Here is a 25,847-nt window from a genome sequence, read left to right as displayed (position 1 = left end):
TCTTTCAGGCGTTCCTTAAGAAGCTGAGCCCGGTCGCTCGACGCGTCGCGTCTCTCTCTCAACTCGACCGAGCCTTGCTCGGCCTCCTTTCTCCACTTCCCCTCTTCCTTCTAGCTCTTTCTTTGTCTTTCTACACATTTCTAGTTACTGGTTACTGCCCGAGCTCTGGGTTTCGATGCCCGAGCCCGAACCCTCTCGTTTCCTATAAAAGGAGGCCTTCTGCCTCCTTTCCCTTGACCTCTATCTTGACACACCTTTGGATTCACACCTCCTTCCCTTCTCGCAAGCACCTGATAGTCCCACAAACCATCTGCTGATCCCTCCTGAACTCTCGAGACTCCCTACGCTCAATCCTCACACGCGGTCCCTTTTCTTTTCTCCCTCTCTGTGCGTTCTTGGACAATGATGAGCTCTGCGGAGATCGAAGAAGTACGTGACTTGACAAGAGAAAGGCATAGACATCGTTAAGAGAAGAAAGAGTGCAAAGCAAGAAAGAGACGAGGAGACCGTTCAGATCCCCATGTGAGAGGTGACGTCTCGAACGAACGTGGAATGAGCGTCTGATCCCCATCGACCGAGAACGAAGTTTTCGGACGACTGAATCCATTCGCTGGGGATGGGAGGAGAAGAAGAAGACTTCGTCAGCATATCGACTCTCGGGAAGAGGGGAAGAGAGCTCGAGACTTACGCGAAGGCAACGGGGTCCTGATCCTTCAGGCGTTGGATGTTGGATGTCCCTGAGACGTCTCTGCTGTTGTTCGGTGAGAGGAGAGATATCTGTGTACGTAAGGAGAGGGATAGTACGTAGAAGAACAGAGGGGAGAGCGTGAGAAGGAGAGAGGCGAGAGAGGAGGCGGAGAGGGGAAGGAAACGAACTGACCCTGCGTCTGTTGAGGAAGAGAAGAGAAGAAATGAGGCCATGCCGAGCGAATGGCATCCTTATCGTCTTGGTTCGTCGTCTTGTTGTAAGCATCCTGGACGACGATCCTGCGTCGAGCGAGAGAGGAGGAAGGAGGAGAAGAAGGAGAGTCAGGCGCGTTGCCAGAGCGGTCTCTATGAGGAGAGAAGGACAAGGACTCAACGCCGTTTGGAGGCTCTCTGGGTACTTGTGAAGGAAGTCGAACGTATCCTGCACGACTGGGTCCTCTGAGAGATGGAGAGTGGAAAAGGGAAAGGAGAGGTCGAAGAAGGGTCAGGGAAGGAGATAGAGCAGAGGAGGAAAGGAAGTTATGCTTGCCCTCGGTCTTGTACGGTCTTCCCGACCTGTCAAATCCGTAAGAGAAGTAGTCCTTCCGTCAGCAGAGCTCAGAGAGGAGGGAAAGAGAGAGGAAGACGAGGAAAAGAGGAAGGGAGACGTAGGACGCACAAAGCCTTCAGACCGACACGATGAAGGTATCCTGGCGACTCCGCGCTGTAGAGGAGTGAGAGATAAGCCTCTCGTTTTGCTGTCTTCTTGTTCCTACCCCTCCCCATGAAGTTGAAAGGCCTGGCTCCTTTGAGCTCGTCCCCTTGCACCGTCCCTCTCAACAACCACTCCCCTCCTTCTAGCACAGCGTCCGAGAGCGTAAGTCTCGAACCGAACGAGTCCATGGCGATGTTGTGGAGGTCATTGAGGGTAGACTGGTTCGAGAACGGCTTGGGAAGGGTAGATCCGAGGGCTGGAGCAGAGGCAGAAGGCGAGGAAGGAATGAGATGTCGAGGGTTTGTTGCTCGTGGGGAAGTTTGGGAGTGGTGAGGTTGGTAGGAAAACAATTGTAACGTTTATCAATGGAAGAACTGATGCTCACGTAGAAAGAGAAGTCTTCAGTCCTGCTCACTTGTTCGGTCTTCTCTCTGATGGGGCTGGTTGGCTGAGGAGGAGGGAGGAAGGGGAGGCGAGGAAGTCAGCGCTTCGCCAGCTTCTCGCTGAACGGCAGAGCAGGTGAGAGATAACGTACTCGCTTGGGGGTGTTGGGATTCTGAGAAGGTTCCGCTACGGTCGCAGAGAGGCGAAGATGAAGGCTCAAGTCAGCCCCGAAAGGAAGAGGGCGAGGGAGGAGGCGGAGGAGACCAACACATCGCAGACGAGGTTCTCTTCCTCAGAGACGACGACTGATCTTCACGCTCCATTTCCTCCTCTTCCTCTTCTAACACAGAAACAGATAAGAAACGGAGAAGGGTTGTTAGGTCCAGGCGAGAGAGCCCTTCGGAAGGCGAAGGGAGGGAAGGGAGGGAAGGGAGGAGTCGAAGCTCACCGGAAGCAAAGAAGAGCGTTCCTTTCTTGATCCTCTCGAGAAGATCCTCGAATTCCAAGTCTCTAGGTTGTTCCTTTTCGACTTTCGAGGGTGAGTCCATTTCGGATGAAGGAGAGGTGAGGGTTGAGGGTCAGAAAGAAGGAAGAAGGGAGGAAGGGAAGGAGCTCACGATCTGGGGCCTCGAATTCGTCGTTCCCTCTTTGAGCCGTCCTGTTCTTCTTTCCTTCTACCCACCACGTTCGATCTTGCTTATTTTCCTTGTGGGTATCCAGCTTCTAGACTCTCGAGGCGTCCAGGTTACGGGATAGCAAGCCTGATGTATCTTTTGACCTCCTTCGCCTCAGATGATCTCTCTTCAACCCTCCCTCCCTCCCACCTTTCGAGCTGGAGTCACCGCCGTCCTTCGAGTCTACTTCCTACATGATCGAACGAGGAAAAACCTGCTCGCTGGCACGTTTGCACTTTTCCTAGGGTTCGGGAGCGAAACAACAGCGGGACCCGACGCGTCTCCTTTCGTCTCGAACGGCCATCTTGCTCTCAAACTAGACTCTTTTCAATCTGAAACGGACCTAAATAGATAGCATACGGGTACTACCACTGTCCCGACACAATCTCGCTGGTGTAGCTGGCCAAACCGAGAATTAGCATTGCCCTTGCACAAGGATGTGGACGTTCCGAAAGCGAACCAAGGCCGATGCTAAACGCCTTTCGGCTCCCGTTCAGCGCTTCATCAACTTCCTCTCTCTTGGAAGACGCGTTCGTGTCTCATAGAATTCCTCTTTCCGAGATCTAGTAGAGCCAAGAACAGCTCATCGACAGTCGGCTCTCCTCCTCTCAACCTGCATCGTTGAGTCGGCCAACCCTTTCCCTTCTCGAGCTTCTTTTTTTCTAGAGCAACCCGTCTCCTTTCAACATCGTTCACCTCTTACTACGATGAAGGAGACTCTAGGCGCGTTTCAAAGAGTCGCACAAGGATGGTCTCGTCCTCTCTCCCCGTCTCCCCTCCCCTTCGAAACGACCGAGAGATGTGACGATGGACTTGCCGAGTCAGGGGGATCGTGAGCTCCTCCAAACTGTGTCGGGACCTCCAGGAGATCTGTCTCGAGCGAGAAAGAGCGACAGGACAACCGACGGACGCGTCTCAAACACCCGAACCAACTTTGCCTCCTTTAACATCGTCTTTCCTCTCTTTCGCTCGCTTTAAAAACTTCAAAGTCTCGATTCATACACGTAAGATTCACTTTGGAAGATGCCTCGAAGAAGAAGAGTGGAAACTGGCTGAACCAAAGAGGATTCCCTGACCTCCCTCTCGTTCCCTCCCCTCCCCTTCAACTCGCTCCTCTCGCTCGCTTCATTTTGATTCGATTCGAAAAAACTCTTCGGCAACCTACATATGACCCAAACGAAAAAAGGTCTAGTAGGTCGTTGAGCGTGTGCTTTCCCTTCGTTGCTTCCAACAGACCGCACAAGGATTGACGCGTCTCTCACTTTCCTCGACCATCGCTTCGTTTTGGATTTTCGTGACGTCCCTCCTCGAGCAGCGGTCATTTTCGAGCCCCATAATTCCATATTAATGTTCCGTAAAGATCTCAGCCCTCAAACTGCCTCTCAGCTGGGTGAAAAGGGAAATCAAGCCGCACAAGGATGGTCGACGGCCCTTCGTTCCTCGTTTGCTCCCATCCTCAGGTTTCCACTCGGCTCCCACTCCCTTCAATCGCATCTCAAACGTATTCATACATGATTAACAAGTGCTAGCGAGAAGAAGAGATCCAACGGATCAACATGTAGTGGGAAAATGGGAGGAAGACGCGTTGGAGGGGGTGACCTCGCATCTCCTTCTGCTCCCTCAATAATCTTCCACCAGTCTAACCACCTATACGAAACTGACCGGAAGAGCCAGAAAACAGATGACGTCGTGAGAGATGCGGCAAAAGTGCGTGGGAAGAGCGAGGAGAGCCAAAAAAAAGGCGCGCGTCCGAACGAACGCAAAAAGAAAAAATAATGTGGCTCGAAAGCCATCCGTCTCTGATACAGCGTGTCATCCTTGTGCAGGGGCAATGCTAATCTTCTCTGTATTGTTCCAATTTTATGAATGTCCAGGATAAATCCCGGACTGTTGTGTTATCCACAAAGGGAGGCGACGTCTTCAGCAAGCCTTCGACTCGCCCGCGACTTGCTCTCTCTCTGTGGACGCTGAGCTTCATCGAGATCTCATCTTCTGGTAGAATGTCATCTCGTTGCTCTAGCGATTTTGTGGCAGGAGCAGCGAGCGTTGGAAGCTGAGCGAGCGACGAGGACGCGACGAGCGAAGGGCGGACTTGCACTCGAGGGAGCGAAGAGAAAAGGAAGGATCGGATCAAGAGGAAGAAGGAAGAGCGAGAGCTGACGTTTGACCAGACTTTTCTCTATACCTGCTCTCGCCTCGTTTTCCTCCCTCCCTCCTCCAGCTCTTCGTTTTCGAGCGGGAGAGACGGGCCCGTTCTTTTCTTGCTTTTCTACCTTCGTCATGTTTACTCCGACGTTCGTGTTCTCTGTCTACGATGCCACGACGCCGCTCATCTCGGCTCCAACGGGTCACTCCGACGAGAAGATTTGCTCTCTCGTCGTTCTCAGCTGCCTTCGGAATCCGTTCGGCCTTCTTCTCCTTGTTTTTGACTTCTTTCGTTTCAAAGTATACGAACTAGAGTGGAGGAGCAGGGTGTGAAGATTTGCGTCTCTCGACTCCTTCTTCATCCCGACCTTTTTCTCATCCAATTCAATCGATCTCGACGAGGAAAAACGTCGAAAAACCCACTTTTCTTCAGATCCGAAAGTTTGCGGTCAAATCGATGGGCCCGACGCGGCCCTCTGGCTCTCTCCCTCTTCCTCTCCTCGCCTCCTTCCCTTCACCTCCCGCTGCTTCTTTCTCACCGGTCCAGACTCTGCTTCTAATAATCTATAAAGTTGATCTACGAGAAAATCCTCGTCCCTCATCCTCTCGAACGCCTCTCTCAATCGAACGACAACCATCTTCCCACTCTCCCCTCAACGCATCTTCTTTCCTCCCTCGTTTACTGCTCTACTCGGGGCACCCTACCCACTCTACAAAGACCCCTGCTAAAAAAAGGATCCTCTCGAGTCTCTCCTTCTCGAGATATCAGTACCCTGCGTCGACGTTTCGACACGCTCTCTCCTGCGTCCCCTCCCCGCCCCTCTCCCCGCCTCTCGCAGCGTCGTAGCAGCTTGCCTTCGGTGAATCTCCTTCGCCGCATCTCTCTCACGAACTGCCCTCCTTTTCCTTTGCCTCAGCATCGTCTCTCTCTCTCTCTCTCTCCCAGCCAGCGGCTCTGACCCCTCTTCTCTTCCTCCTCGTTCTCCTCTCTCTCACCTCGCCTCTTTCTCTCTTGAACCCTACTCCCTCCTCTCAGTTTCTTCAAAGCACACCTCATTTAGATCCAGCGAGCCTAGTCTACTTGGCAATATGCTGAGGAGCGATCTCGATCGGCTTCTCCTTCTTCTTCTTCTCCTCCGTCTTGAGGATCGCGTTCTCAGGGATCGTTCCAGCCTTTCCAAACACGGCGGCTTCCTTGGACGAGGGTTCGAGGAGGATGTCGGCCTGGAAAGAAGGGAATTACGGCACAGTCAGTGATGAGAAAAGGAGGAGCGAATCTCAACTCGACTCAACAAAGCGAATTACCCTCGACTCACAATCTCATCCGTCACGTCTCCTTGAACGGTGATGTCCTCCTGACCCTGAGGGTTCTTGGTCACACTGGATCCGGTAGCAAACTTCTGAGCAAAGATCTTGGACGCTTTCTTGAGGTCGATGCCTGAGAAGGGGAACGAGAAGAAGGAGGGAGGGAGAGGTGAGCTCGACGCGCTTCGATCAGAGAGAAGAACGAAGGAGGAGGAAAGGGGAAACGAACCGAAAGTCTCGAGTCCAAGAACGGTGGTGACGTATTTTCGCTTGTTTCGCTCGATTCGCTTGATGGTGATCTGTGCGAGAGGAGGAGGGGACGGGATCGATCAGCTGGGACGAAACGGAGGAGGGAGGGAGAGCAGAGGAGATTGAGACGAACCTTGGAAGCCTGGGAGAGAGAGGAACGAACACAGATGATAATGGGGTCAGCTCATGTTCATCCCGAGGGTCGAGAGAACTGCGAAGATGTCAGGAGGAAGGAGAGAAGAGGAAGAAAGGACGTCGCGGGCTGAAGAGAGGTTGAAGCTGATCGACCTCTCTCCTTCCAGCCGACCTTCCCATCTTGCTCAGCAGCACAACGTTCGACTAGGAAGCTTGCAGCTCGGCCATATCCGTCTCCACACGAGCGAAAACTCTTGATGCTAGGGAAGGAAGGAGTCCGAACGTCGTCCCTCGTTCGCTTGAGCTCAACCCTCTTTCCTCCTTCTCCTCCCCGAGGAGCGAGAAGTCCATAGATCAAAACTGAGTAGTCAATCGAAATTAGAGAAAGTCGTAAATGGAAGGTGTGCTAGGGTACGAACGAACTGAAAGGAAGGAACGATTCAAGTCGAAAACCTGACCATCTCCTCCTTCTCCTCCTCACTCGTCGTAAAGAACCAAGCACCTAACCTCGACGCTCTCCCTCCCAGGAGCTCCCTCTCTGGCGTCCTTGTTATCGAAAGCAGTGTGAGGGACGATCTTGTCGGGTCGGGTGGAGTCGAAGCACTGAAGGAGAGGAAGGAGGGAGCGAAGACGCGTCGAGTCAGCTCGTAGTTTGTATTGAGGCGAGGGTCGGAGAGGGCTGAGCAGTGAGAAAGGGTGCGGACCTTGATGAGGATGTACTCCTTGGGAGTCTGATGATCAAGAGGGAAGAGAGACGCGGCGAGTTTCAGCTTTCGGTCCGAGTAGAAGGGCCGAGCAAGACAGAGAGGGAGAGAGAGAGAGAGACGAACCTGACGAGCGAGGTAGTACCACTTGTGCTGATTCGAGTAGAGGACTCGATAGGTTTCTCCAGTAGGGTAGACGTTGGAGACGAGGTCGCAGGGGATCTGTTTGGGACGAAGCCGCGTCAAGGGAGAAGAGAGGGTCAGTTCGAACTCTTCCTCACTCTTCCCTCTCCCATTCTCTCTCTCCCATACCTCGACAAGCAGAGCGAACTCACCTTATCCTCATCCTTCACAGTGTTCGCATCTGCGATCGCAAGCGGCCAATCCTCGACGGTCGTCTTCTCGGGATCCCCCAAAGGTTTCCAGACGTTGATGAGTTGAGATCGATGAGCGAGAGCGGCTGGGACGTCAGCGGGATCGAGATGCTTGTGAAGTCGTGCGAGGCCTGCCTTTGGGGCTGGAGAGAAAGAGGAGGCGCAACAAGGGGAGGAAAGGAAGAAAAGTCAGCTGGAGCGGAAAGAAAAGAGACGCGACGAGCGGCGAAGGGGTGGAGAGGGAGGAAGGGACGAACTTTGGTCTGAACAGTAGCAAGGAGAGGAAGAAGAAGAAGAAGAAGAAAGATGGTCAGTCCTTTGAGATCGAAAGAAAGGGACGAGACGACGACACGACGCGACGACGAAAGAAAACCGAACAAGAACGAGGACTCACCAATATGAACAGCAGGAACAGGATGTCTCTTGGTGGGGCTATCCTCCTCGTCCTCCGTTCTAGCAGTCCTTTGAACAGTATGATCGAAAACTGTAAACCAAACCGAACCCAAGAACGCCAAAACCTCTCGTCAGCCCTCCATTCTTCCTCTCCTCTCTTCCCCCTTTCCTTCTCCCTAACCCCACCTCTTGAGCACTCACTAACAACCCTTGCACACCCGGTAACTCTCTTCAACAACTCCTCTATCTCTCCATAGTACCCCTTCTTCACCTCCTGCTCGTCATCCCAGTTCCACTCCTTGCTGAACGGGAGTGACGTTGGTGAGAGGGGTCGACGGGGAGGGAGGAGTATCGATCCATTGGTAGGCTTTGACGGAAGGAGGGAGGGGAGGGAGAGCTGATGTCAGCAGAAGGAAGAGAGATGTCGCGCGACTCGAAGGGAGGTTAGTAACGCCGTCGAAGTCGAGCAGCAGAGACGAGCTAGGAAACATGAAGACTTCAAGGTTCTTCTACCCCGAGAGAAACCGACGCGTAGAGGCAGGGACGAGAGAGAACGAGAGATCGTCCTCATAGAACGGTGAGCTCGCGTTCCTCCCTCTCCCTCCCTCTCTCCCTCCAGCCCTTCCTTCGCTCTTTCGCTCAAACCACCGAGTAATACAAAGAACAAAGCAGTCCCTAATCTCCTCATCATATCGAGTCGGCAGCAGATATGTAAAGCACTGCGTCACCGAACCAAACGAGAAGAGAGAATCAGCTTCGACGTTTCTCTCAGCCCTCGAAGTGTCAAGATGAACAGAACTGACCGTTGTTCCCCCTGATGAAGGCATCCCCGTAGTCGTTCTTCTTCACACCGTTCACATACTCCTCCGTGTGCTCGAGAGCGATGTTCATGTACCCGTCCAGGCACGAGAGGATGCCTGCGAGATCGAAAGAAGGAGGAGGAGGAGGGAAGGGTGAGCTTTGAGCTTTGTCGTTCTCCCTTCTTTCTCTTCCTTTTTGAAAAGAGGACAATGGAACTCACCCCTGTAGTCGACTCCAGAGTTGAGACGAACGACGACTTCCTTGCCTACGACGGCCTGAGGAAAGAAAGAAGAGCGAACGAAAGATGGAGGGAGGGAAGGAGAAGAGAAGGTCAGCTCGACTTCGTTCAGCTCTTCGGACAGCTCTAATCGTCCGTGTCCTGAACGTAAGGAGACATCCAGGTTGGCATGAAGGATAAGAGCGTACCTTGAGGAAACCTGAAGGTCCACCTGCGGATACGGGAGCCTCAGCTGGAGGAGGGGAAGGAGCAGAGTCGGACATGATCGTCGAGAAGGGAGGAGGAGGAGGGAGGAGGCTGCTTCGAGGAGACGAGAACGAAGAAAAGAAAGTGAGTTTGAGCGATTTCGAGTATAACAAAATCGAAATGTACTCACGAGAAAGTGGGAGGTGGGAGTTTGTTGGAAAGAGGGATGTGGGTTGAGGTGAGCTCGACACGAAGGTCTCGAGGAGGTCAAGTTCGATTCCTCCAACTCTTCGACCTTCAACCGCATCCTTCTCCCAGGAAAATTCTTGGAGATTCTCTACCTCGAGGCTTCCAACTCCCTTTCAACTCACTTGAATCCTCAACCATGTCGAATCCCGAGAGTACCGACCTCTCGGAGGCCTTGATCTCGCCGACTCTCGAGCACCTCGCTCCTCCCTCCTTCCTCCTCCTTCGCCCCTCCCTCCCTCCTCGATCAAGCCTCAGGAATGCCTCATAAAACAGGATCGCAGATGCCAGGTACGTGTTCATTTGTTTTGTATTTTGCCTAGGGCCGTCGTCTGCTCGTAGGACGATTGGTCGAAGAGACAAAGGGAGCTGGACGCACTCTGACCATCGTCTCCTTCCTTCTCCTCGTTCCTCTTTCTATGCAGCTATCCCTCTCGAAGTTCTTCGACATATCCTCACCTTCACCTTCCCTCGACGAACCCCGACCACTCCCTTCTCGGATCCCTACCCTCTTCGAAACACGACCCATCTCCTCCTCGTCTCCAAAGCCTTTCGCGAGCTCTGTCTCCCCCTCTTCTTCCAATCCATCACCATCGCTCGACCCTCCGACTACATCACCTTCATCGATGACTGGGGGGGGCATCTTCAACGAAGATAAGAACGGAAGGCAGCTCTGGAGATATGTGAAGGAGGCGAGTCTCAGGCTGACCTCCCCTCTCCCTTCTTCTCGTAGATTTCTGACTCGTTGGCCTCATCTAAGTAGGCTTTCGACCGATTTCGGCCGCCGATGGCCCTTTCAGAGGCAGCAGCGTCGTCGCGCACGTCCCTTTTTGGCCTTTAGTTCGGATTCGTCCTCCTCGCTGGGACGCTTCTGCCTTACCTCTTTCTTTCAGATCTAGATGATTATCTTTCTGCTATTTTCTAGGGAAGAGAGAAGAAAGTTTCGCGGTTGCTGAACCTTCGCGTCTCGACATCGACTGCCCTTTCGACGAGGGGCCGGAGACTTCACTTCGAAAAGAGGTATTCTCGTATGTACACAACGAGCTGTAGGACGGAAGATATTAAGAGATCTAAAGAGGGATTCCGTCGTACTCGTCGTAGCCGAGGGCGAGGTTGAGGTTCTGGAGGAGAGAGACGCGACGAGGTAACGAGGGAGGGCGAGAGAGGGTCAGATTTGAAGGAAGGAGAGCAGGAAAATACCAAGATGGAGCGGAAGCACTTACCTGAATGCACTGAGTAGCGGCTCCCTTGAGAAGGTTATCAAGCGCTCCCTGAAGAGAGAGAAAAGAGGAAAACAGAGTGGTGAGCTCGACGTTCGATTCGAACCGTTGAGGAACGAAGAGTAGAACCGAGACGACCAAACTCACAACAACCACAACCCTCTTTCCCTCGCTGTGCACCTGAATCCCACCCATCGTCCATCCATGCTGTCCCTCGACGTCCCTGACGTCAACCACTCCCTTCCCACCCTCGAGCAGCGTAACCATCTTCTCCTTCCCGTACTTCTCCTCGTAGAGCTCCTTGATCTCAGAGAACCTCATCTCCTTGGAAAGGGGAACGGTAGCGACCGAGATGATTCCAGCGAACCAGGGCCCAACGGAGGGGACGAAGGCGAGTTTGAAGGGAGAGGGAGCGATGGAGGAGAGGTGGTGAGAGGCTTCACGCTCGTGGATGTGGTCGGTGAGAGCGTAGGGCTTGATGGCTCCTCGGAGGGATTCGGGAGACTGGGTGGGAAGAAGAAGGGAGAATGAAACGAAGAGAAGAGAGGGAGAGAAGGGGTTTTGGTGAGCTCGAACGAAACGAAGGAGCCGGCAAGGGAGGAAGAGAGAAGCGCTCGACTCACCACCTTGGAAACAGTAGTAGGCTTTCCGTCCTCTCCGGCAGGTCCAGTCTTGGTTCCAGCACCCGAGTAACCAGAGACGGCGAAGATCGAAGGAGGGTTGGCGGCGTCGAGGTAAGGAAGCAAGGGAGCAAGGAGGAGTTGGGAGGAGGTAGCGAAGCATCCTGGGTTGGCGATTCGCTTGGAGGATCGAAGAGCCTCTCGAGAGTAGAGCTCTATAACACGAGAAAATACAAACGGGGAGTCAGAGTGAAGTTTTGCAAGCTCGGAAGCGTGGCCACGGCGAGGAAAAGGAAAGAGAGCGAGCTCAACTCTTCCTCCCTCCCTGCTTCCATCCTCCAGATTGTCCCTCTGCGGCCCCAGAACTCCCCAAAAAGCGAGAGATGAAGCGAAGGAACTCCTACTAACCAGGCAATCCATAGTCCCACCCCTTCTCGAACCTGTAATCCGCTCCCAAATCAACAATCACTCCTCCCTCCTTCGCCTCCTTCTTAGCAGCCGCCGCCTCGATAGCGTCGACGAAAGGCTTGCAGACTCCATTCGGCAGAGCCATGACCCAAGCGTCCACCTCACCCCTCTCCTCCATCTTTCCGACCTCCTCGGGACTCAGGTTGGAGTAGGTGAGTTGAGATTTGGTGTATCCTTCGAGGGGGAGACCTTCGTTTTGACGAGAAGAGACGTGAGAGAGAGTCAAGTAAGGATGAGACTCGATGAGCTTGATGAGGTTGGAGCCGGTGAATCCTCGAGCTCCGATGAGAGCTACTTTGAGAGGAGTGGTGAGCGTAGGAGTCGAGGAGGGGGAGGCGGTAGCGAAGGAGCGGAGAGGGAGGGAGGAAGGGGAGGAGGGGAGGAGGTAGGAAGGAGAGGAGACGAGAGTTCGTCGAGCGATAGGGGTGACGAGGGAGGAAGAAGAGGCTACGAGAGACCTTCGGAGGGTAGAGAGAGGGGCGGTGGCTCGTCGGGCGAACATGTTTGGCAGATGAAGGGGAGGAGGGGTGAAGGTGACGGTTGGAGGAAGGATCGGAAAGATCTTATCGTGTGAGCTCGCGATTGACTCGATACGGTTGGAAATCCCTCGTCAAGTTGGACCCTTTTGTCCAAATTTTCTCAAAGTGGTATGTACACCTCCCTTGTAGGTTCGACAGCGAGGTTTCTGGTGCCTGAAGGCAACGAGGAAGTTTTGCTGGAGGAAGGCGGACTCGAAGTCGGCTTCTCAACGACCGAGCGAGGGCTCGAAGTTGTATAATCAACGGATACGCGAGTGCTGCGTACATAGATGAGATGTACTGAGATCCGAATCACACAGCACGAGATCCTCAGAGGACGGGGAAAGGAGGGAAGGACAGCAACGAGCGTCGACGACGCGACTCAGACTCGTTTCTTCGGATCTCGACCTCCCAACTATGTGCCAGCGGAGCAAGAGCTGGCTGGTCGAACCAATGGTGCTTTGAAGCTCTGATCACTACTTCCATGAGACGAGCACTCTCCATTCTTTCTATCCCTCCTCGAACTTGACCCATCTCCGACGCGCTTCTGCTTTCATACTGAAGCAGCTTCTCTCGACCAGCAGCCGTCATAAACTCCTATACTATTCATAGTAAACTTAATACATCAAAGATAGTCTCCACTAGATGCAGCTCGAAAACGCCCTCTCGAACCCTACTCGTCTCGGCCACTTCCTCCCCTGCCTCCTCCTCCTCTTCCAACCTTGCTCCTCACTACGTTGAATGCCCTCCTCAACATCGGAAACCCCAAGGAAAAGACTGTCGAGAAAGAAAGGTCAAGAAAACGGAGTCAGCTGAGGTGAGAGAGATGGAAGACGCGTCGTGCGAAGCTCACTTTTCGACTTGAGACGTTTCTCTGAGCGGGAAGAGCAGAAGAAAAGGTCAGCTCTCGAGACGGAATAGGTAAGACGAGGAAAGGAGTAGACTCACTCATCGACCTTCGTCACCTTCCTCAAACAAGAACCTTGCATCTCCCTCGACCTCTCCCTCGAATCTCCATCGACCAGCTTCTCCCTCCGTCGCCGAAGTCTGCCCAGTCTCCAGTTCCGACGTGAAGGAGTTGACGAACTCTTCCGAGAAGCCGACGAGTCGAACCTTCTTCTGTCCGACGAATCCTCGAAGTCGGCCGTGAACGAGAGCGCGGGAGAGGAAAATGGGAGAGATCTGGGTGTTCTCCAATCGACGCGACGACCGATGGACGACGATCGTGCAACCCGACAGCGGCGACTCCGCCTCGTCCGTCCAGTGCGACTCTGACTCCGAAAACTGTCCGACCTCCTTCTCGCTGTAGAGAGACGATCCATCCGCCGAAAGAACCAGCTGGCGAGGTCTCCCTGCTCGAAGGAACTGCCCCAACGCCGCCTTCCTCTCCTCCTGAATCCATCCCAAAACGGTCTCGTCCAACGTCTGCACCACGCCCTCCTCCACCTCCCTCGGGAAAACTACTGCAGCAGAGAGCGCCAGAGTCTCCTCGTTGCCAAACATCATCTCCACAGCACCCTGGAATTCCGTTTCGACCGACTCCTGGATTACGGCGCGTAGACGGAGAGCGTCCTTCCGAGCGGAGGAGAGGAGTCGACGAACGTCTGGATCCTTCTCTGGAGGCGAGAAGGGGGAGCGTGGTTCGAGGATGCAGACTAGGTCGAGAGGGTTGCGAGGCGACCTGGCTGGAGTTTCGAGGCGGACGAGGAAGGTTGGCATTCCCATGTCCGAGTACGTGACGAGCGAGGGAGGACGAACGTCGGCGACCACGCAGAATTCCTTGACGTAGTCCCATCGTTTCCGTCCATGCTCTCCGCCGGAAAAGAGTCCGTTCTCGGGATCGAAGAAGGTGATGTAGTCCGAGGGACGAGCGAGGGTGACGGAGTGGAAGAAGATGGGGAGACAGAGCTCGCGGAAGGCTTTGGAGACGAGGAGGAGATGGGTCGTGTTTCGAAGAGGATAGGGATCCGAGGAGGGAGTGGTTGGGGTTCGTCGAAAGAAGGTGTATCGGAGGATTCGTTCGAGGACTTCGAGGGGGAGCTCTGGGAGTAAGGAAGAGGACGGGAAGGCAGGGGAGTCAGGGAGGGCGGATTCGATGAGGTTCGTCTTTTCGTTTACCAGAGATGCAGACTCACCCGGAAGATGACGATCAACTTGTTGAATGGACGTAACAGGAGTACATCTAGTCCTGTGAAGCTTCCAGTCCTGAAAGAGGAAGGAGAAGAAAGAAAGCAAAAATCAGCTCGGAAGAAAGGGAAAGGAGGAGGGTCGAAGCTCACCTTCTTCTGACAAGCTGGAGAGCAGTAGGGAAGCCTGCATCGCGAGCAAAGTAGGGCCTTCTGGATCGACTTCTGACAGTACTCGCAACGCTTAGTTTGAGCGAGGAGGGAAGGAGGAGAAGGAGAAGAGGAGGAGGGAAGGGGAGATGAGAGGGAGAGGGAGGAAGAAGCAAGGGAGGAGAGCAGCGTCGTCTCGTCGTCGTCCTTTTGGGAGTGAATCATCGAGATGCAGGGGAAAGGGGTCACCGAGGGATACTGGAGGCTTCCGGAGGAGCGAGGTGGAAGTAAAAGCTGTTGCTGAGGCAGATGGGAGTTCGAGGAAAGGGAACGAGTCGACGTCGACCTCCATAACCCTTTGCGAACGAGAGCTCGTTGACGACGCGTTTCTATCACCATTTCTCTGCGTGAAAGCTGCTCAACGACAAGATTACTCTCGAAATCTGAAAGGAAAGTTTTCTTTGTCTCGGCCATCTCCTTCAGAAATGACATCACTACTCGCAACACCGGCCCTCCCTTCGGTCCTTCCTGGACCCTTCCTTCTTTGTGCCCTCTTCCCCTCAACGCTCACCACCCCCCCAACTTTTCATGAACCTCAACCCCACCGCTATCTCTCAAAAGATCTCCTCTATCATGTCCGGAACCAAAGAAGACAAGGAACAGGAATTCACCGTTCGTTTCCACTCTCGTTCGAGCTCACCACGTCCCTTGACTGCTGACCGCCACCTCTCGAACGATAATTTACTGACCTCCTCCTGCTTCTTCTCTCTATCCAGATTCAACCTCACCCTGCTGTGAGTCTCTCTGTTCTGCAGCTCTTTGGGGCGAAGGATCGATCGGTTCAAGCTCACTCTTGCTCTCCCTCTTGTCTCTCCTTACAGACCACCAACAACCCTGAGACTGATCCCGCCCTTCAAGCTGGCTCTGGAAAGGCTTCCGCTACTGGAGCCCGAGATCCTTACGTCCCTTCCAAGGACATCGCTGAGTCTCTGGAGAAGCCCAAGTCGAGGGAGGAGGTGAGTTTTCGTCTCGATGGGGGAGGACAAGGAGATTGACGTCTTGATCGAGAAACTGACTCTCGCTGCCATCTTTCGGTTTCCTTCCAGCTCCAAGCTGCTTCTGCTGCTCTCAACAAGTAGATCGTAGACGGATCTCGCCTTATCCTGAAGGGGTGACGGTGGAGAGGGAGGGAGGAGGCGCCATCTCATCGTCCACTCCACTTCTCCTCCCTCGCCCTCACTTCTCTATGCTTTCATTTTTATCTCGCTCACATTTTTTCACGATTCACGTTCATTGTACGACCCTCTTTTCTCTCGTTCGTCATCGAAAAAGTCTACGAAAATGTTTGAGCGACCAACCAGCGCTAGTCAAATCTGGGAGATGGCCTGGCTTATCTTCCCCTCTCTTCCTCCTCTTCGCTCCCCAACTCCCATCTCGACTTTCAGTCACCAAACCACCTATCTCCCCCCCAGCCCATCCTCTCTTCCTTGCCTCTATCCAACATGGGACTCATCCCAGCCACGGCTCTTCGACGAACCGTCTCTTCCCTCCCTCGACTCTCGTCTTCCGCTCGAGCTCTCACCTCCCTCGCTTCTCCCAAGCTCAACCCTTCCTCCCCTGCTCCCTCGTCCAACATCGCCTTCAACCTCCAGTCCTCTTCCATCGGGATCGAGCTCAAGAAGCGAGGCATCTCTGGAGCCAGGGAGGTCGCTCAGATGGACAGGGAGACCATCATCCGACTCCTTCACTCCCTCGGAACGAGAAACGAGGTCGAGCGATACCTCAGGATCTTCACCAACTCGAGCGTTGGAGCGTCAGGAAAGCAAGGAGTCCTTCCTCAGGCTAAGTTCGCCGTTCTCAAGTGAGTGGAAAGTTCTCCTTTGGCGTTTTCTTGGGCACTAGGTAGGAGGAGCGGAAGCTGGTGGGGTTCGTTCGGGAAAGGAAGGCAGGAAGGAAGGGAAGGTCGTCCTTTTTGAGCGAGGAGATGGCCAGAAAGACGATCTTCCATCGACCTTCAAGCCTTATCAGCCTGAAGATATCACTCTCAGGACCCCTATGCAGGTCTGGCGTCAGAAGAGCTTCAAGAAGCAAGAAGCAAGAAGAATGCAATCCTGTCCTTCACCTTATCTCGCCTCCTCCTTCCCCATCTTAGACGCTGACCTTTCCTTCGTCTTCCTTCTGTCAGGATCGGAGGTGCTATCCTCACCAACGAGCTCGACGATCTCGCTCTCTCGCTCTCCTTCCTCAACCGACTCGGTCTCTACCCCATCGTCCTTCACGGAGCTGGACCTCAGTTGTGAGTCAGAGATCTCCTCCTCTTCCCTTCTCGACTCTTCTCCTTCTCGAGCTAAACCTGACCCTCGGTGCTTTTCTTTCTTGTAGGAACGAGATCCTTGAGGCTGAGGGAGTCGAGCCTGACTACATCGATGGTATTCGAATCACCGGTGAGTCTTCCTAACAAGCTATTAATCAAGGGAAGAGCAAGGCGAGTTTCGAATCGAGCTGACCTCTTCTTCCCCTTCCCCTTCCTTCTCTCTTCCTCAGACGCGAAGACCCTTCAGATCGCCCGAGTTCGTCTTCCTTTCCATCTCATCTTTGTCTCCCAAGCCTTCCTGACCCTCCTTCCTTCCTCTCTTTTCTTTCCCTTCCTCCCTACAGCGAGTCTTCCTCGAGGAGAACCTCCGACTCGTTACCGCCCTCGAAGCCCTCGGAACCCGAGCTCGACCCATCCCCACCGGAGTCTTCACCGCCAAGTACCTCGACCAGGAGAAGTACGGCTACGTCGGAAAGATCGTTCGAGTCGACAAGGCTCCCATCGAGGCTTCCATCCGAGCGGGAGCCCTCCCCATCCTCACCTCCCTCGCCGAGACGGAGGACGGTCAGCTCCTCAACGTCAACGCCGACATCGCGGCTGGAGAGCTCGCCAAGATCCTCGAGCCCATGAAGGTCCTCTACATCAACGAAAAGGGAGGTCTCTTCCATGGAGTTACTGGAGAGAAGATGGACGTGATCAACTTGGATGAGGTGAGTCGAGCGGTTCCCTTTTCCCATCTCCTCGTCGTTTTCCTCGCCTTCCTTCGAGATCTGACTCACCATCTTCGCTCACGTTTCTCCTTTCGCCCACCTCTAGGAGTACGACGACCTCATGAAGGAATCCTGGGTCCGATACGGCACCAAGCTCAAGCTCCGAGAGATCAAGGACCTCCTCGACTTCCTCCCTCGGTCCTCCTCCGTCGCCATCATCTCGGCCGACAACATCCAGAAGGAGCTCTTCACCGACTCGGGAGCGGGAACCCTCATTCGACGAGGCTACAAGCTCTACAAAGCCTCCTCGATCGAAACCGTCGGAACCGACAAGCTTCGCTCCGTCTTCGCCTCCCTCGACCCGGACGTCCTCTCCGGTCGAACCTCGGTCGCTCAGGAGTTCAGTCACCTCCAAACCACCCCTTACACCGTCTACGGAGACGAACCCTTCGACGTCGTCGCCGTCGTCAGTCACCCGGAGGGAGAGGTCCCCGTTCTGACCAAGTTCCTCGCGTCCAGGAACGGAGTGCTCAACAACGTCGTCGACAACGTCTTCTCCGCCATCAGGAAGGACCACAGGAAGCTGTTCTGGACGGCCAAGGCGGACGATGAGAACAGGGCCTGGCATTTCGAGAGGGCCGATGGGAGCTTCACGAGGGCGGGGAAGAGTTTGTTCTGGTACGGGATCCACGACGTGAAGGAGGTGGAGAGGGCGATCGCGACGTTTGAGGAGAAGGGAAGGATCGAGAGGTCGTACTTGCCGGTGGGACCTTCGGTTCCTCCTCACCGTCTGAAGTAGAGTAGAGTAGTCTAGCTTTTTTGAGGAGGGGAGGGGAGAGAAGTTGTTTTTCTTACGAAGGAACGGACGCGAAGTAGTCGAATTATGTAGTCTTGGAATCTCTTTTTTGGAAAACGAGTTTGGGAAGAAAAAGAGGGAGGGTTCGGTTTGAGGATCGGGAAGTACGAGGAAGATGGGGTGGTAAGGAAAGCGGTCGAGGAAGAAGAGAGAACGCGATGAGATCGACGACGAACGACCAAGGGACGAGAGAAAGTCGAAGAGGGAGAAACAGGCGGCGGGCTGAGGGAAAAAAAAACAGAGCTCGAGAAGAGAAAGGTTGGTCCTCTGTTCGAAATCAGGATCTCCATCGGCAAGCGAAATTAAGACCGAGAACTCGAAAAAAAAACAAAGGCAGAGAAAGGAAACTCCGAGCCGTGAAACCAAAGCTCACCTCTCTCTCTCCCTCTCCTTCCTTCCTCCGCAACCACTTCAACCCTCTTTCCCACCCTCCCTTCCCACCAATGGCTGTTCGTACACCTCTCCTCTCCCCGTCCCCTCTCCTCTCATCCAAACTCACAACCTTCTCTCCTTCTTCCTCTTAGGACGGCCGCTACTCCTCCTTCTACATGTCGGACGGTGCTCTGCTCGCTCTCGACTTTCCGGACGAGGACGACTTTGGGATCATCCCTCCTTTCGATGACGGTGAACTAGACCTGTCCTAGTTGACTGTATGGCATTCCTAAGACTGATCTTTTGTCGACTTTGTGGTCGTGTTAGTGATCTCTGTTCCTCCCGAACTGGATCCTCCCAAACCGGACGACGATGATAGTGAGTGAGCTTCGTTCGTTCGAGCTCAACAACTCCTTCCGTTTAAGCTCACTCCCTTTCGTTCTTTTGTATACAGCTCTGCCTTCTAAAGCTCACGTTCAGTCCCTATACTCCCCCCTCTACCTCTTTCCTAAACCAAAACGCTAACTCTCCCCTTCTCTCTTTTCTTTAATGCAGCCGTCCTACCCTTACGGCCCTCCTTACTCTCAGCCCACCCGAGCTTCTCCATTCCACCACCCGAACCCCTCCTCCTTCTCGCAGCAACCCACCTGGGGGGATCTCGCTCTGAGAGATCTCTTGGCTCACGAGATGGGCAAGGAAGTGCCTCCTGGGATGGCGGGAGCGAAGAGGGGACCGCAGGAGGATCGGAGCGAGGACGAGGAGGGCGAGGATGGAGAGCCAGCGGGGGAAGGGAGTGGGAGTGAGAGTGAAGATCAAGAGGAGGAGAGTGAGCAAGGGGAGGGAACCGTCGCTGGGAGTGCGAGTGCCGCGACGGAGGGCAGTCGGATGGCTGAGGAGGAGAGCGAAGAGGGATCAGGGGAGGTCAGGGATTTGGATGACGAGATAAGTGGGAGTGAGGAACCTGACGAGGGGAGTTCTATACAGGACGATACGGATTCATGAATCTTGTTGGTTCACTCTGTTTTTTTGATAAAGAAAAACACACGCAAGACGGGGACGGGAGTCATGGCGACCGATCAGAGAATGGACGCGTCGAAAATGAGCACCTCGAAATCTCCCTTCCTTCCTTCCTTCTCACGTCCATCCCCCTTTTCTCTCTCTTCTCGACTTTATCGTTTTCGACATGTCCACCTCGTACGTCTCTTCCTCTCTTCTACAGCAGATCCTTTACTTCTCGTCAAACTAACTGTGTGTTCCTTTTCTCGTCCCTCTTCAGAGCCGCTCCTTCCACCTCCTCCTCGGACGCGCTCCAAACCCACCTCGACGTCGGGAACAAAGCGTTTGCGCTTCGAAAGTACGAGGACGCCGCAGAGGCCTTCACCGTAGCTTTGGAGCTTTAGTGAGTTCGACCTCTTCTATACTTTTGTTCGTTCGAGGTGAGAGCAAAAGGAGAGAGAGAGAGAGAGAGAGAAGCAAACTTCCAAACGAGCTCACCTCCCTCCCTTCCTTCCTCTCCTTCCTCCTTCCCTTCGGCCCAGCGCTGAGAAGAACGGCGACTTCTCGCCCGAGAGCGCTCCTCTGCTGCTCATCTACGGGAAAACTCTCCTCGAGCTCGCGATCGCTCAGAACCAGGTCATGCAGCAGGAAGCAGCGGCTGGAGGAGCCGGTGGGGGGGAGGAAGGGGACGAAGAGGAGGAAGGGGACGACGAGCAGGACGTCGGGAGCAAGGCTGAACGTAAGAAGTCCTTGCCTTCTTTTCCCTCGTTCTTTTCGAGCTGATTTCTAAGACGTCGATGGCTTGTACGGTTGGTCTAGTCGCCAAAAACATCATCTCGGAACTCACCAACATCTCCCAGTCCGACGACGAACCCGCCGCTTCTGGGTCAACCTCCAAACCTCCTTCCTCCAGCACGACCGTCGTTCAGCTCCCTTCCCCGACCACCGCGGCCGTCCTCGAGGAAGGAGGAGGAGACGAGATGGAAGCTCCCGAGGACGACTTCAACGCTGCTTGGGAGGTGCTCGATACCGCTCGTGCCCTGTTTGGGAAGATGGAGGGAGGGAAGGCGAGGTTGCAGGAGGCGGATTGTTTGATCACCTTGGGAGATATCTCTTTGGAGACTGGTGAGCACGAGTCCCTTACTCTCTACTACGAGTCCTGAGGGGTGCTTGGAGCTAACCTTTTCCCCACTTCGTCGTTCGCTTTCGAAACAGAAAACTTCGCCCAAGCAGTCGAAGACTTCCGATCCGCCCTGTCGCTCAAAACCTCCCTCCTCCCTTCCTCCTCCCGCCAGATCTCCGAAGCTCAACTCAAACTCGGGATGGCGCTCGAGTTCGACCCTCAGCCTGAATCGAGGCCGCTGGCGCTGGAGCATCTCATCAAGGCGAAGGAGACGCTGCTGCTGAGGAAGGAGGAGCTCGCGACGGGGAACAGTAGTTACGCTGTTGAGAGTGGAAGCGGGAGCGGGAAGGGGAAGGGGAAAGGGGAGGAGGTGGAGGCTGGGTTGGTTAATGATCGGGTGGAGGATTTGAGTGAGGAGGAGAGGAAGGCGGAGGGGAAGGATATTGAGGAGTTGATTCAGGATTTGGATTCGAAGGTGAGTCGCTTGCTTCTTGCTTCTCTCCTTCTCCTCCTTCGTTCTTCTCTCTACTACTCTCTCGAGCTTCCAGCTCAACACCAAAAACTAACTCTCTCTCTCTCGTTCTGTTTCCCTTCGTCGTCAGATCGAGGATCTCCGAACGGCTCCCCTCCCTTCCACCACCCTCCCCGACCTCCTCCCCTCCAAAGCCCAGCAAACCTCCTCCCCTTTCGCTCCCTCCGCGTCCTCGGCCTCCTCCTCCTCGGCACCCGTGAACGATCTCTCCAGCATGGTCAAGAAGAAGAAGGTCGTTCCTGCCCCTGCCCCTGCTGCTGCTGCTGTCGAGAGCGGAGAGAAGAGGAAAGCGACGACGACGACGGAGGAGGAGGAGATGGTCAAGAAGGCGAAGACGGCTTGATTTAGGTTGTGTTTGGTTGAAACGATTATGGGGCTTTAGAGTTCCCTCTTCTCAGGTGCGAGAATCTTTTCTGATGAAAAATATGAACTCGGTGGATAAAAAAGCGCTCCCTGAAACGAGATCTGACTCGAATCTCGAATCTCTCCGTCTCCTTCAAACAACCATGTCCTCCTCCCTCACCGCCGCCGAAACCATCGCCCGAGCCGCTCGAGAAGCCTACGAGGCTTCCCAGCTCCTGGACCCTCAGGAGCGGGATCTCGCTTTGTTCAAGATTCGGGATCTGCTGCTCGAACGGAAGCAGGAGATCTTGGAAGCGAACCAGAAGGATCTGGATGTGAGCTTCGACGTCCCTTCTTTCCCTCTCTGCCCATGAGCTCACCCTTTTCTTTCTTTCGTTCGTTCGTTGTTGTTGTTGCTCTCAGGCCGCCCAACCCCTCGTCGCTTCCGGCAAACTTTCCTCCTCGTTGTTCTCTCGACTGTCTCTCCAATCCCCTTCCAAGTTCGACACCCTCCTCACTGGGATCACGGACGTCGCTGCTCTCCCTTGTCCTACGGATCAGGTCACCTACGCGAGGGAGCTCGATGAGGATTTGGAGCTGTACAGGGTGACGTGTCCTATCGGAGTGCTGTTGGTGATCTTTGAGGCGAGACCGGAGGTGGTGGTGAACATTGCGGCGTTGGCGTTGAAGAGTGGTGAGTTTCGAGTCGTTCTCGTCTTTTCTTCTTCGTCTCGGTTTTAGATCTGTATATCTCTCAACTCCAGCAGCAGCTCCCCCATACTAACCTTCAAACGTCTCTTCGTTCGTTTCATCTCCACAGGAAACGCCGCCATCCTCAAACCAGGTCGAGAATCCGCCCACACGACCTCCATCCTCTCCTCCCTCATCCAACAAGCCCTCTCGTCCACTCCCTTCCCTTCGACCTTCATCCAAACCGTCTCCACCCGAGACGAGATCTCCGCGTTGCTGTCCCAGGATCGATACATCGATCTGGTCATGCCGAGAGGAGGAGCAGCGCTCGTGAGATCCATCAAGGATCAGACGAAAATTCCGGTGATGGGACACGCGGATGGGTTGTGCCATTTGTATCTGGATGAGAGCGCGGTGAAGGAGAAGGCCGAGAGGATTGTGGTGGATTCGAAGGTGAGTTCAGTAGAGAGGGTTTGGGGAGGTGAAGGAGGCGGGAGAGAGGGAAGGAAGGGAGAGAAACGTTGAGCTCACCTTTCCTTCCTTTCCCTTTTCCTCTCAGCTCAACTACCCAGCAGCCTGCAACTCCCTCGAAACCCTCCTCGTCCACTCCTCCCTCCTCTCCACCCTCTGGCCTTCCCTCTCCCTCCACCTCCTCGCCAACAACATCACCCTCATCTGCGACCCGCCCACCCTCTCCTCCATCCCGTCCAACTCCTCTCCTCACCTCCTCCTCGCCTCCACCCCCGAAACCTACCACACCGAGCACCTCTCCCCTACTCTCTCCGTCATGGTCGTTGGATCCCTCTCAGAAGCGATCAAGCACATCAACTCCCATTCGTCCCACCATACGGACACGATCGTGACGGAGGACGAGAAGAACGTGAGCGTGTTCACCAAGGGAGTGGATTCGGCGGGAGTTTTCGTGAACGCGAGTACGAGGTTCTCGGATGGGTTCAGGTATGGGTTCGGGACGGAGGTGGGGATCAGTACGGGGAAGACCCATGCGAGGGGACCGGTCGGGTTGGATGGACTTTGTATGTGAGTCGCGTCGTTTCCGCTTTCGTTCTTCGTCCCTTCTTCCACCTCTCCCTCCCTCTTCTTTTCTCGTCCTTCTTGCTTGCTCCTCACTGCAAGAGCTGACTCTACTTCTCGTTCTGCTCGTTTGCATCGTTGCGTCGCAGCTACAAGTACCTCGTCCGAAGCAAAGCGGAGGGAGGGCACACCGCTGGGGAGTTCCAGCAGGAGGGAGGCAAGAAGTTGGTTCACAAGGTTATCGAGGCGACCAAGGCTCCGTTCTAGACTGTCTATCTATCTATCTACTACCATGCACTTTTTCTTCGCTCGAAAACAAAACAATTTCAACCAAAACGAAAACGAGCTCTTCTTCTTTTCGATCTCCCTCCCAACTTCCATCATCTCGCATCTCCCCTCCCTTCCCTCTTCCAACCATGCCTCCCTCCCCCTCCCTCCCCAAACCCTCCCAAGCAGCAGCCTCCCTTCTCGCCAGCACCAACGGATCCAGAACCCCCCTCACCCCGCACCCGCATCCTATCCGATCCTTCGCTGCTGCCACCAAAGAGTGTTCAGCTTCGGTTCGTTCTCTCTCCCTTTCCCTCTTCTCCTCCTTCGCTCGCTCCCTCCCTTCGGTACGCTGACTTGAGTCCTCTGGATGTTTCAGAGCCAAGCCTACGGCGAATGCATCATGAAGAGCTACAAGGACGTCGAGAAGGGCATGTGCAAGGAGGAGTTTGGGCTGTTCAAGGGGTGTGTCGAGGTGAGTTGAGTTTCCTCTCTTCTTCAGCTTGCTGTGGAGGGGAATGTGTGCTGAACTTAGTCAACTGGTCTCTTGGTGCTGTGCAGAAGGTGATGGGGAGGAAGTGGTAGAACTCCTGTAGACTTTGAAAGGAGGGAGGAGGGACGGAGGAAGTGAAGGAGGAGAGATGGAAGGGAGACGGTGAGCTTCGTTCGTTTCTGTGAGTTCTTCGTTCGTATAAGCTCGAGGGACTGAGACGGAGGGCTCAAGAATAGTGCGAGTCTGACTCTTATTCGCTTTCACGCTTGTTTTGTTGCAGGGAACAGGAAGGAAGGAAGGAATGGCCCCAGCTCATCGTCGATTGCGGAACTCGTCCCGATTTAAGGTTGAGCTCAACTATCTCGCCTCCCTCAACCTCCCTCTCTCTCCCCCAGCTCCTCACTTGCCTCACCCCACAGCACGACCCTCTCTTCACTCGAACCTCCTCCTTCCTCACGTCGACCTTACCTCACCTCACCCACGCGACCCTCCGATCAGCCTCTCCTTCCTCCACGGTCAACTCGGGGTCGCAGTCGTTTCCCTCCCCTCCCCTCCTCGACGCGGCGCGACTTGGGGACAGTTTTTTGCGCTCTCAGGGAGGCCGTGCTGGAAGGCTCTCTATTTTGGGTGGATGGCTCCCGTGGAGGCGAAAGGAGGTGGGTGAGGAGTTCGTTGTGAAGGTTCGAAGAGGAAGAGAGACGCGTCGAGGTCGGTTGCTTTGAGCTCGGTTTGTTCGAGATGGATGAGACTTCAGGGCTGAAACAACGTCTCGTTTGCGTACTCGTACCTGTGTGTTGAGATGAAGCTAGGCGCAAGTGAGCTGGGGACGTCGGAGATCAAGAGAAACGGGGTCGAGGGCGAGCGACGATCTCATCGGGCGACGTTCTCGTCTTCTCTTTTACTTTCTTCCTCGAGGCTGCAGAAACTTTCCAACACCTTCAAAGCGCAACAGCAAAGCTTCGTCCTTCTCATGCAAGACTCCAAAAAAACAAACAACAACCCTCAGCGGAAGAATAGATCGGGGTCCTCCTTGAAAATGCGGTGACCTGTGAAGCTGCAGCTCCTCCCTTTTTCTTCCCTCCTCCTTTCCTCTCCTGACAACCATCATGTCCCCACCTTTATCCATCTGCCTCTCCCGCCCTAAACCTCTCATTCTCGTCGGCTTCATCTTCTTCCTCCTCTCCTCGTTCGGGATCTGGTCAAGCACCTACTCGCGTCTCCTCCTCCTCTCCTCGGAATCAGTCGACCTCGAGACGACGACGAGCAGAAGTGATTTGACGGGATGGGGAGAAGGAGGGATCCCAAAACGGCCGGGACCTGAGATGACTGGTTTGGCGGGGGAGTTGGTGAGAGAGGAGGGGAGGAGAAGGGCGAACGCTGTGAGTAGTGAGAGAAAAGGGAGGAGGGAGGAGAGGTTGAGCTCAACATTCCGTCGAGGGCTGATCGCTCGTTGCTGCTTGCTTCGTGGTAGACTTTCGTAGTTCTCGCGAGAAACGAGGAGCTCTATGTAAGCTCTTCTCTCTCCCGTTTCGTCGAGCAGCTACTGATCTGTCCCATTCGTTGCTCTTCACAGAAAGTACGTCGACGTTCGAGCTCGGACGACTCGGTCGCTTTCCGTTTTCCCTCTTGCTGATCTCGACCTCTTTTCTCGCTCGTCTAGCTGCTAGATCCTATGCAGGTCGGTCTTCTATCTTCCTCTCTCTTCGGTTTCTAGACTCGAACTGAAGGTTTTCCTCTCTCGTGCAGCAAATGGAAGATCGATGTGAGTCGCAGCTCTGACTC

At 54.4% G+C, this 25,847-nt stretch overlaps 14 protein-coding genes across 14 annotated transcripts; 8 read left to right on the top strand and 6 right to left on the bottom strand.

Annotated features, from left to right (window-relative positions):
- Positions 1–249: 249 nt before the first annotated feature.
- Positions 250–1,247, bottom strand: BDY24DRAFT_395324 (uncharacterized protein). The gene has a single exon (XM_076641284.1). The coding sequence runs from the start codon at positions 971–973 to the stop codon at positions 263–265; it is 711 nt and encodes a 236-aa protein (XP_076495074.1). The 5' UTR covers positions 974–1,247; the 3' UTR covers positions 250–262.
- Positions 1,240–2,352, bottom strand: BDY24DRAFT_395315 (uncharacterized protein). Its single transcript, XM_076641283.1, has 3 exons — positions 2,055–2,352; positions 1,938–1,972; positions 1,240–1,850 (listed from the first exon to the last, which is right to left on the bottom strand). The coding sequence occupies exons 1-3, from the start codon at positions 2,332–2,334 to the stop codon at positions 1,545–1,547; spliced, it is 621 nt and encodes a 206-aa protein (XP_076495073.1). The 5' UTR covers positions 2,335–2,352; the 3' UTR covers positions 1,240–1,544.
- A 4,419-nt stretch (positions 2,353–6,771) lies between these two features.
- On the bottom strand, positions 6,772–8,069 carry BDY24DRAFT_342432 (uncharacterized protein; the record flags this gene model as incomplete). The annotated part of the gene is made up of 6 exons (XM_076637483.1): positions 6,772–6,897; positions 6,999–7,025; positions 7,125–7,220; positions 7,334–7,515; positions 7,767–7,856; positions 7,967–8,069. Coding segments are annotated over 6 exons (624 nt in total), but the record flags the coding sequence as incomplete, so codon positions are not given.
- A 222-nt stretch (positions 8,070–8,291) lies between these two features.
- Positions 8,292–9,100, bottom strand: BDY24DRAFT_395309 (U6 snRNA-associated Sm-like protein LSm6). Its single transcript, XM_076641282.1, has 4 exons — positions 8,993–9,100; positions 8,787–8,841; positions 8,569–8,682; positions 8,292–8,484 (listed from the first exon to the last, which is right to left on the bottom strand). Exons 1-4 carry the CDS (start codon positions 9,065–9,067, stop codon positions 8,453–8,455), a joined length of 276 nt encoding a protein of 91 aa, XP_076495071.1. The 5' UTR covers positions 9,068–9,100; the 3' UTR covers positions 8,292–8,452.
- A 275-nt stretch (positions 9,101–9,375) lies between these two features.
- On the top strand, positions 9,376–9,894 carry BDY24DRAFT_416808 (uncharacterized protein; the record flags this gene model as incomplete). The annotated part of the gene is made up of 3 exons (XM_076643632.1): positions 9,376–9,391; positions 9,489–9,527; positions 9,662–9,894. 3 exons carry the CDS (start codon positions 9,376–9,378, stop codon positions 9,892–9,894), a joined length of 288 nt encoding a protein of 95 aa, XP_076495070.1.
- A 255-nt stretch (positions 9,895–10,149) lies between these two features.
- On the bottom strand, positions 10,150–12,098 carry BDY24DRAFT_395304 (uncharacterized protein). Its single transcript, XM_076641281.1, has 5 exons — positions 11,485–12,098; positions 11,080–11,291; positions 10,604–10,960; positions 10,460–10,507; positions 10,150–10,357 (listed from the first exon to the last, which is right to left on the bottom strand). Exons 1-5 carry the CDS (start codon positions 12,044–12,046, stop codon positions 10,307–10,309), a joined length of 1,230 nt encoding a protein of 409 aa, XP_076495069.1. The 5' UTR covers positions 12,047–12,098; the 3' UTR covers positions 10,150–10,306.
- A 555-nt stretch (positions 12,099–12,653) lies between these two features.
- BDY24DRAFT_395302 (uncharacterized protein) lies at positions 12,654–14,065 on the bottom strand. The gene is made up of 3 exons (XM_076641280.1): positions 13,011–14,065; positions 12,916–12,936; positions 12,654–12,839 (listed from the first exon to the last, which is right to left on the bottom strand). Exon 1 carries the CDS (start codon positions 13,855–13,857, stop codon positions 13,033–13,035), a length of 825 nt encoding a protein of 274 aa, XP_076495068.1. The 5' UTR covers positions 13,858–14,065; the 3' UTR covers positions 12,654–12,839; positions 12,916–12,936; positions 13,011–13,032.
- Positions 14,066–14,926: 861 nt separating this feature from the next.
- On the top strand, positions 14,927–15,477 carry BDY24DRAFT_416805 (uncharacterized protein; the record flags this gene model as incomplete). Its single annotated transcript, XM_076643631.1, has 4 exons — positions 14,927–15,010; positions 15,115–15,132; positions 15,220–15,354; positions 15,445–15,477. The coding sequence occupies 4 exons, from the start codon at positions 14,927–14,929 to the stop codon at positions 15,475–15,477; spliced, it is 270 nt and encodes an 89-aa protein (XP_076495067.1).
- Positions 15,478–15,963: 486 nt separating this feature from the next.
- BDY24DRAFT_330472 (Aspartate/glutamate/uridylate kinase) lies at positions 15,964–18,152 on the top strand (the record flags this gene model as incomplete). Its single annotated transcript, XM_076637119.1, has 6 exons — positions 15,964–16,199; positions 16,524–16,634; positions 16,721–16,782; positions 16,883–16,908; positions 16,997–17,362; positions 17,469–18,152. Coding segments are annotated over 6 exons (1,485 nt in total), but the record flags the coding sequence as incomplete, so codon positions are not given.
- Positions 18,153–18,530: 378 nt separating this feature from the next.
- BDY24DRAFT_395293 (uncharacterized protein) lies at positions 18,531–19,734 on the top strand. The gene is made up of 5 exons (XM_076641279.1): positions 18,531–18,667; positions 18,743–18,842; positions 18,918–18,968; positions 19,045–19,064; positions 19,146–19,734. The coding sequence occupies exons 1-5, from the start codon at positions 18,662–18,664 to the stop codon at positions 19,590–19,592; spliced, it is 624 nt and encodes a 207-aa protein (XP_076495065.1). The 5' UTR covers positions 18,531–18,661; the 3' UTR covers positions 19,593–19,734.
- Positions 19,735–20,823, top strand: BDY24DRAFT_395292 (uncharacterized protein). Its single transcript, XM_076641278.1, has 4 exons — positions 19,735–19,784; positions 19,867–19,989; positions 20,129–20,325; positions 20,406–20,823. The coding sequence occupies exons 1-4, from the start codon at positions 19,774–19,776 to the stop codon at positions 20,747–20,749; spliced, it is 675 nt and encodes a 224-aa protein (XP_076495064.1). The 5' UTR covers positions 19,735–19,773; the 3' UTR covers positions 20,750–20,823.
- BDY24DRAFT_125464 (uncharacterized protein) lies at positions 20,775–21,706 on the top strand. The gene has a single exon (XM_076635961.1). It carries the CDS (start codon positions 20,909–20,911, stop codon positions 21,587–21,589), a length of 681 nt encoding a protein of 226 aa, XP_076495063.1. The 5' UTR covers positions 20,775–20,908; the 3' UTR covers positions 21,590–21,706.
- Positions 21,707–21,747: 41 nt separating this feature from the next.
- PRO2 (glutamate-5-semialdehyde dehydrogenase) lies at positions 21,748–23,572 on the top strand (the record flags this gene model as incomplete). The annotated part of the gene is made up of 5 exons (XM_076637479.1): positions 21,748–21,918; positions 22,007–22,277; positions 22,404–22,726; positions 22,833–23,311; positions 23,455–23,572. 5 exons carry the CDS (start codon positions 21,748–21,750, stop codon positions 23,570–23,572), a joined length of 1,362 nt encoding a protein of 453 aa, XP_076495062.1.
- Positions 23,573–23,721: 149 nt separating this feature from the next.
- Positions 23,722–24,157, top strand: BDY24DRAFT_416800 (uncharacterized protein; the record flags this gene model as incomplete). Its single annotated transcript, XM_076643630.1, has 3 exons — positions 23,722–23,865; positions 23,952–24,047; positions 24,134–24,157. The coding sequence occupies 3 exons, from the start codon at positions 23,722–23,724 to the stop codon at positions 24,155–24,157; spliced, it is 264 nt and encodes an 87-aa protein (XP_076495061.1).
- Positions 24,158–25,847: the final 1,690 nt, after the last annotated feature.

This window comes from Mrakia frigida (assembly GCF_051309035.1).
Source record: "Mrakia frigida strain ATCC 22029 unplaced genomic scaffold BDY24scaffold_23, whole genome shotgun sequence".
NCBI classification, from domain to species: Eukaryota; Fungi; Basidiomycota; class Tremellomycetes; order Cystofilobasidiales; family Mrakiaceae; genus Mrakia; species Mrakia frigida.
This window is presented reverse-complemented; position numbering and strand designations above follow the sequence as displayed.

Coding starts and splice junctions, on each gene's coding strand:
- BDY24DRAFT_395293 (XM_076641279.1), top strand. Junction 18,843..18,917: donor CATCCCTCCTTTCGATGACG/GTGAACTAGACC, acceptor TGGTCGTGTTAG/TGATCTCTGTTCCTCCCGAA. Junction 19,065..19,145: donor CTCTGCCTTCTAAAGCTCAC/GTTCAGTCCCTA, acceptor TCTTTAATGCAG/CCGTCCTACCCTTACGGCCC.
- BDY24DRAFT_125464 (XM_076635961.1), top strand. CDS start 20,909: ATGGCGCTCGAGTTCGACCCTCAGCCTGAATCGAGGCCGCTGGCGCTG.
- BDY24DRAFT_395315 (XM_076641283.1), bottom strand. CDS start 2,334: ATGGACTCACCCTCGAAAGTCGAAAAGGAACAACCTAGAGACTTGGAA. Junction 1,973..2,054: donor GAGAACCTCGTCTGCGATGT/GTTGGTCTCCTC, acceptor CTGCGACCGTAG/CGGAACCTTCTCAGAATCCC. Junction 1,851..1,937: donor ATCCCAACACCCCCAAGCGA/GTACGTTATCTC, acceptor CCTCCTCCTCAG/CCAACCAGCCCCATCAGAGA.
- BDY24DRAFT_395302 (XM_076641280.1), bottom strand. CDS start 13,857: ATGGGACTACGTCAAGGAATTCTGCGTGGTCGCCGACGTTCGTCCTCC.
- BDY24DRAFT_395309 (XM_076641282.1), bottom strand. CDS start 9,067: ATGTCCGACTCTGCTCCTTCCCCTCCTCCAGCTGAGGCTCCCGTATCC. Junction 8,683..8,786: donor CTCTGGAGTCGACTACAGGG/GTGAGTTCCATT, acceptor TCGATCTCGCAG/GCATCCTCTCGTGCCTGGAC. Junction 8,485..8,568: donor CTTCATCAGGGGGAACAACG/GTCAGTTCTGTT, acceptor TCGGTGACGCAG/TGCTTTACATATCTGCTGCC.
- BDY24DRAFT_395292 (XM_076641278.1), top strand. Junction 19,990..20,128: donor ACCGTAGCTTTGGAGCTTTA/GTGAGTTCGACC, acceptor CCTTCGGCCCAG/CGCTGAGAAGAACGGCGACT. Junction 20,326..20,405: donor CGTCGGGAGCAAGGCTGAAC/GTAAGAAGTCCT, acceptor CGGTTGGTCTAG/TCGCCAAAAACATCATCTCG.
- BDY24DRAFT_395324 (XM_076641284.1), bottom strand. CDS start 973: ATGCTTACAACAAGACGACGAACCAAGACGATAAGGATGCCATTCGCT.
- BDY24DRAFT_395304 (XM_076641281.1), bottom strand. CDS start 12,046: ATGTTCGCCCGACGAGCCACCGCCCCTCTCTCTACCCTCCGAAGGTCT. Junction 10,961..11,079: donor CTACTACTGTTTCCAAGGTG/GTGAGTCGAGCG, acceptor CTTCCCACCCAG/TCTCCCGAATCCCTCCGAGG. Junction 10,358..10,459: donor CCGCTACTCAGTGCATTCAG/GTAAGTGCTTCC, acceptor TCTCTCCTCCAG/AACCTCAACCTCGCCCTCGG.